This window comes from Sinocyclocheilus anshuiensis, unplaced genomic scaffold, assembly GCF_001515605.1.
Source record: "Sinocyclocheilus anshuiensis isolate Anshui unplaced genomic scaffold, SAMN03320099.WGS_v1.1 scaffold436, whole genome shotgun sequence".
NCBI classification, from domain to species: Eukaryota; Metazoa; Chordata; class Actinopteri; order Cypriniformes; family Cyprinidae; genus Sinocyclocheilus; species Sinocyclocheilus anshuiensis.
The window spans coordinates 2381289-2388578 of NW_015560618.1; the positions used below are offsets into that span (position 1 = coordinate 2381289).

The 7290-nt window shown below is 36.0% G+C and overlaps 1 protein-coding gene across 2 annotated transcripts; it reads left to right on the forward strand.

Annotated features, from left to right (window-relative positions):
* Window positions 1-442: 442 nt before the first annotated feature.
* Window positions 443-7290, forward strand: LOC107681733 (regulator of G-protein signaling 18-like). Of its 2 annotated transcripts, XM_016478053.1 has the most exons (6): window positions 443-609; window positions 759-850; window positions 1746-1844; window positions 2373-2434; window positions 3143-3309; window positions 6670-7290. In XM_016478053.1, exons 2-6 carry the CDS (start codon window positions 798-800, stop codon window positions 6913-6915), a joined length of 627 nt encoding a protein of 208 aa, XP_016333539.1. In that variant the 5' UTR covers window positions 443-609; window positions 759-797; the 3' UTR covers window positions 6916-7290. The 2 variants fall into 2 exon arrangements, with proteins under 2 accessions (XP_016333539.1, XP_016333537.1); XM_016478051.1 differs by lacking the exon at window positions 443-609 and having other exon boundaries at window positions 692-850.

Here is a 7290-nt window from a genome sequence, read left to right on the forward strand (position 1 = left end):
ACCTTCTTTTATTTATTTATTTATTGATTGATATTTCTAAATAATAAAAGCATATTTGTAGCATGATTTTCTAAGTATATGCCATTTGACAGTGTTTTAAAAAAAACTTGCAAAATAAATGTGATATGTTTAAGACGTGTAAAAGCAAAAAATCATAATAATAATAAAAAATAAAAATATAAAAAATTATTATTTATGATTATACCACCTGGCATTTTAGTAATTAAATAAAACATTTGTTGAAGATACTTTGATTAATGCATGAATGCAATGGTTTTCTAAGAAAGGAAGATCATTTAGATTGTTTTCAGACATCTATTATTAACATTTTCCTTTACATAAGCCATAAATAATAACTGTTGAGATGATGAAGTCCTCCCTCTGCGTACTTCAGAAACCTCTGACCACACGCTGACAGCCCACCATCCTGTTGTCGCTTAGAAGGAAGTAGGAAGTTAAGTAAAACTTGACTAAAGCATATTGCCTGAAAATAAATGTAAAAATATGTAAACTTTGCTAGCAGATGGATGTCCTACAGCAGAAAACCCAGGCAGAGAGATATTACAGTAAACGGTGGGTAGTTTCCCTGACAGGAAGTCATCTTAACAGGTATGGGAAATGACCTCTTAACACACTTAACACACAAATATGAGCTTCAGTGTTTGGTAGTTTACACTAGACCGAGGACCTGCTGTGTTGATGTGTGAGTGTCAACAAGAGGGAAGAGCATGAAGATTTTTGTGTTTCTGTTTCCTCAGTTTAACTTCTCTGCCCCCAAGGAGGAAGCATATTTCAAAATGCTCAGTGAGGACGAGCTGCTCGCCTGCAGAATGAAAGAGACCCACTTGAGGTACAGTTTTTTCCCCACACTTTTCTCATATTACCACCGAAAGCATTGTGGGGAGAGATGTTGTCTTGCATATTCACACTCTGGGGCTTTTGAACATTCTTTTAGCAAGTGTATTGAAATGAAGTTTGGGTAGTTTTCTCTTCATTGTGTGTGACTTCCTTTATTTCTGGAGCTCATCGTTGTGACCAAACACGAATCTGTTTGTCTTTCATCTTTGTAATGTCGCACCTTTGGGATGTATTAAAGGAACCTTTCATTCGCTTAAATTAAAAAAGCCAAGAGAACAAATCATCCTGCACCAGAGAACGTAGATCAGTGTAAAATGCACCTGCTTCACATTAGACGTGTGTACCTTGTTTTATGAATATATCTTATATTAAGAATAATTGTGGTAGTATCTATCTCAGTGCTGAACCAGAGATATGTCTACATTGTTTCTTTGCTGGGATGAAAACATTTTATAGTGAGAACCAAAAGTACAACTACTGCTATAACTAGGAATGCATGTAAAACATTGAGAATTAAGTATATAAACGCTGTGTTTTACCAGAACTCTTATTTACCATGTTTTTTTTGTAGCTGTTGATCAGACTGACTTTTGTGCTTCAGAACCTATAGCTAGCACTGTGGTAACACTTCCCCTTATAGCTGTCACGAACCTTTGGTTTGGTGCCTGGTGGAAGTAACACATGTGGTGTCTGATTGCATATGTATACATTTATGCACAATGCAATACCACGCCATAGACAGACAGACAGACAGACAGACAGACAGACAGATAGATAGATAGATAGATAGATAGATAGATGGATGACGGACGGACGGACGGACGGACGGACGGACGGACTGACTGACTGACTGACAGATTGATTGATTTTGCTTTCTTTCTTTGCAGGAGTAAGGATAAAAAAGGCAGACTCAGTCTTCTTCTGGCAAAGTCTGGATCGCATGAAAATGTCAGTTCTCAGAAGAAACCACCAGCTAAAACTAACCAGTAAGTCTTCATCATGTATAAACACTTATTCACTATTTATTTAAGAAATTGTGGAGTATTGTCAAAGTGTCACTGTTTAACACCGATAGGACAATTCAGATAAAAATGACACTATTCATGAAGGGACGGACGGACGGACGGACGGACGGACGGACGGACGGACGGACGGACGGACGGACGGACGGACGGACGGACGGACGGACGGACTGACTGACTGACTGACTGATTGATTGATTTTGCTTTCTTTCTTTGCAGGAGTAAGGATAAAAAAGGCAGACTCAGTCTTCTTCTGGCAAAATCTGGATCGCATGAAAATGTCAGTTCTCAGAAGAAACCACCAGCTAAAACTAACCAGTAAGTCTTCATCATGTATAAACACTTATTCACTATTTATTTAAGAAATTGTGGAGTATTGTCAAAGTGTCACTGTTTAACACCGATAGGACAATTCAGATAAAAATGACACTATTCATGAAGTAGCACCTTTCCAACACTTAAAGGCTTCACTGATTAATGTGATTTGAACAGCATCACGCCAGACGTGGCTCTGAGATGGGGTGATTCATTTGAGGAGCTGCTGAGTCACTCAGGTAGGATCTGTTCATCTTAGCAGTATACTGTAGCATACTGAATGTTTCTCAGTTTAATACTGAGCTGAAGTGTGCATCCGATCATAACCACAGGATGACAAAACCTGCTTGTGACTACACAGGGTTCTGAACGTTCTGGTTTGCATGTGATTCTAACCAATGAATAGTTTGATTCAACACACACACACACACACACACACAGTTTGATTTGTGCCACCTGGAATGTATTTTGTCTGTCTCTGTGGATGCACGGCTATAAGCATAGTTGTAGAGATTATTATAGAAATAAATATAGCTGCAAACAGTTATGTGTCATAGCACTGCAGCTAGTGAATTTATGAGAAGTTCAATGTCTATCATTTACCGGTAACACTTGTTCCAATTGTTAACATTAGTTAAATAACATTAACAAATGTTTTTTTTTTTTAACTGTAACAAATGTAATTTAATATTAATTTATGGGACCTTATTGTAAAGTGTTATCAATTTACCATTATTCAAAGTTTTATTATTTTGGACAAGTTGGTCGTACTGTAACCAAATTTGCATTGTATTATCATGGTAATGTGACTATTTCTTTTAGAACCGTCTGTGTCAGTATACAAAAGCATTGCAGGAATAATGCCTCACTTCCTGTTTGTTGTCTTGGTGGGTAAATTCGTCAAGGTTTTAATTTAGCAATTAATGTGATGTTGCATCTTGTTTCAGACGGGGTTGAAGTCTTCACGCGGTTTCTGCGCACTGAGTTCAGCGAGGAGAACATTGAGTTTTGGTTAGCCTGTGAAGACTTTAAGACCACTGGGTCTGCAACCAAACTGCAGTCTAAAGCCAAACAGATACACGCCATTTTCATCGATAAGGAAGCACCCAAAGAGGTACGTACACATTTGCATTTTGAACAGTAAGAAAAGGGTAGATACCAATTTTAGTTTTGCACAAATGCATATGTAAAAAATAGATGCACCTGTTCTATTGTGCACTTCGCCCAGCAGACAGATTTTTGAAAATACCTTTCCGTTAATCCTAGTGGACAAAAAACTGTAGAAAACCTTCATGTCATTCCAAACGTTCTTCCTTCTGTGAAACACAAAAGGATCATTTTGAAAGAACATGCTGTTCACTCTTTTCCATAGGATTACAATAAATGGAAACTGGAGTGTTCAAGCTTTAAAAAGGAGCTTGAACATTCCCATTTTAAATCATAAGGGTTATCCATACAACTTGTTCTAAGTGCACTATGTTCCAAGTCTTCTGAATGTTCAGTCTTCAGTATGTGAAATCTGAAATTTTGAATCTTCAGTATGTGAAATTTGAAAACGGCACATGAAATGACATTATTCCAAATGACATTATTCCAAATGACGTTATTTCAAATGACGGTATTCCAAATGACGTTATTCCAAATGACATTATTCCAAATGACGTTATTTCAAATGACGGTATTCCAAATGACGTTATTCCAAATGACATTATTCCAAATGACGTTATTTCAAATGACGTTATTCCAAATGACGTTATTCCACATGACGTTATTCCAAATGACGTTATTCCAAATGACGTTATTCCAAATGACGTTATTTCAAATGACGTTATTCCAAATGACGTTATTCCAAATGACATTATTCCAAATGACGTTATTTCAAATGACGTTATTCCAAATGATGTGACATTATTTCAAAATTATAGCATTTTTGCCTTTGTTTATGCTCTGTAGCCAGTACAACTGTAGGATGAATTTCAACAAGGAAGATTTAGATTTAAATTCTATAATTGAAATCTGCACAATTCAAGGAGTTGAACAAAGAAATGAATCATTTAGGCTATTCAGTTCTAAAGCTAGAAGCAGAAATGTGCAACTTTTGTTGCGAGCAGTGTTGGGGGTAACGCATTACAAGTAATGCAAGTTACGTAATCAGATTACTTTTTTCAAGTAACTAGTAAAGTAACGTATTACTTTATAATTTACAACAAAATAACTGTTACTTTTTCATTTTGATTTCCCATTTATTCACTGAAACCTCTCTTGTCCCGTGTTGAGAGAAATTGGGAGTGTGGTGCAGAAGCACTTGCTTCAGTCTGAGGCTTATTAATTTGACTTTTGGTGTGAAAGGGCTTTTACATTTGCCAAAAATATAACTTCTGGGATTTTTGTTATTAAAAATAAATAAGCAAGCCCAGCCCAGGTTACAAAAAGTAATGCAAAAGTAACACAATGTATTACTTTCCATAAAAAGTAACTAAGTAACGCAATTAAGTAACTAGTAAAGTAACGTATTACTTTTAAATTTACAAGAAAATATTTAATAGCTATTAAGTTGCAAAACGTGCAACTTTTGTCACAAGCAGTTTTGGGGGTAATGCATTACAAGTAACACGAGTTACGTAATCAGATTACTTTTTTCAAGTAACTGCTAAAGTAACATATTACTTACTTAGTTCAACTTGAACTAACGCAATTAGTAACTTTTTATGCAGTAAAACAATATTGTAATGCATTACTTATAAAAGTAACTTTTCCCAACACTGGTTCCAAGTATCCAGAATTTTTATTTTTGAGTCAACTAATTTACGCCACTTCAACCTGTTTATCGGACCCCACAACAAATAAACGCATGCTGTTTTGGAAAGCACCTTATTTCTGGTGACGAACGATGCTACGTTGCTGTGAGCGAAGCAGCACTTTGCGTAACCTCAGCGGGAGTCACGTTAAAAAGAAACACGGCTCTGTTAAATGATATCTGTGGTATAGTGCAGAGCTGCATCACCATCAGAGACCTGCCATTGTGTTTGCGCAGAGGCCATTGTCGGCCCCCGGCCACATGACTGGGGGCAGATGTGACCGTGTGGTTTTCCTGCTTTTGGCTGCAAACTCCCCCTCAGCCGCCCACACAGCTGAGAAAATAGACTCTGAAAAACTGAGAAGTGAAAATGAGGCAGTGGGACCCCTCGCTATAGTCTGACCAAAGTAAGAATGAATAAAGCAACTAACAATGAAAAGTAGCGATGCTGAACATCAACTTGATCTTATCGCTGCTGGTAAAGGAAAACCTTAAAATTGTATCACTTGTATGTATTCATAAATAAGGAGCAGTGCATGCATAGCAACTGCAAAATTGCTGTTCAACAGACACGTGTTAGTCTGATGTAATACTTTCAGAGAAGAAGTAGCAACTGTGGCCTGGACAGAGGGAGAATGAGTCAGAGCAAGTGCTGTGGTCAGAAATGATGTGTGTAAACAACAAATAAAACAGACAAACAAATAACACTACAAATGTAAATGCTTTAATTTTATCCTAATTTACCTAATACAATATTTGCTATAAATTATATTAACAGCACAACAGTGTGAGTGAAAAGTGTAAATTAAAAATGTACATGCATTTGAGAATGTTTCTGTATTTGGTTTTGCCAGTATAGTTTAATGACATGACACTCATTTGTTTGTGCGATCTATTAATTTATTCACAAATATTAAAATGCAATTCATGCATACCAACACTTGGGGATTATGAGGTCAGAAATGTTAGGGTCATACAACTGTTCTGATATTATGACAAAGGGGGAAAAAAACAGAATTAATGAATTAATTACAAATTATTATGAATAATAATTAGTAATATTTGTGAAAAATATATTACATTATTATTGTTGTTGTTATTATAGAAAATAATTATTAAGATAATGTTATTACTTTTAACTTAATGGTTACACCACATCACAGTTGAAACTAAAATTGAAAAATATTTCATTTTCTTTTTTGTGCACAGAGCATCATGTGCTTTAATAGAAAACATTTTGGCTGCATCTGAGCTTTTGTTCAAATGAGTTCAAATATCACAAATTTGCTTAAATGCTGAATTGTCAGTACCTCTTCTTCTTCATTTGACATTACAACTTTTGTTTTAAAAAAAATTTTAATACTAAAACTTTGTTTCCAGGCTTTTCGGTCTGGTCTCAGACTTTTACAGTGGATGTCTTTTTTTTCTGATGTTTTGCACTAAAAATAGACTGAAAGGGCTGAAAGACAAGCTACTGAGAATCTCCTGCTCATAAGATTTTCTAAAGCAGAAGAAAACACAGATCAGCGACATGGCGACATCATAGTTGGCCCACAAAAATTAACTTACGACATCATTTTTCATCTTGTATCTTGTCTTTCGTTATAGTGCATAATTCCTGAAAACTGAATTTTTTTTGACGTCCTCACGCTTTATGTTTTGCTCTTTTCGCCTCAGATCAACATTGACCACTCAACCAAGGCCACAATTGAGAAGAACATCCTGAAGCCCACTAGGTCCTGCTTTGATGTAGCACAAAATAAAATCTACAGCTTAATGAAAAAAGACTGCTACCCACGATTCCTCACCTCCGACATCTACTTGACCCTGACCAAGAGGGCAGGCCCACCCACTATGACCAGGAGAAGGTCCCGCTCCTTCGTTTTTAATGAACGTCCTGAAGGCACAGGATCCTGGTTGTAGATTTGTACTGTAATGCTAGTTGTTTTATTGTATATTGTCAATAGCAATTGATCATGTGACACCTCCTAGCTATTTATTAACATTAGATCCTGTGGGCTGGTATTTAAATACTAATCATTCTATCATGATTGTCAAACGTTTGGTTCTGCTTGAAGGATTTCATGCCAAGCTTAATTTAATCTACATGTTTAGAATGCCTAAACATTGTAAATAACTGTTTAATGATAAATGTCTGTATAATAAACTACATAAATGTCTTTTATTTTGGCCTCCAGCTAATTGTAACAACGGCCACTGTTGCGTCACTCTCAAAGACAGTAAAGAGAGCAAAGACGTTGAAAGAACTTTGAAGAATTGAAAAATAAAACCACATAT

Coding starts and splice junctions, on each gene's coding strand:
- LOC107681733 (XM_016478051.1), top strand. CDS start 729: ATGAAGATTTTTGTGTTTCTGTTTCCTCAGTTTAACTTCTCTGCCCCC. Junction 2,435..3,142: donor GGAGCTGCTGAGTCACTCAG/GTAGGATCTGTT, acceptor ATCTTGTTTCAG/ACGGGGTTGAAGTCTTCACG. Junction 3,310..6,669: donor ATAAGGAAGCACCCAAAGAG/GTACGTACACAT, acceptor TTTTCGCCTCAG/ATCAACATTGACCACTCAAC.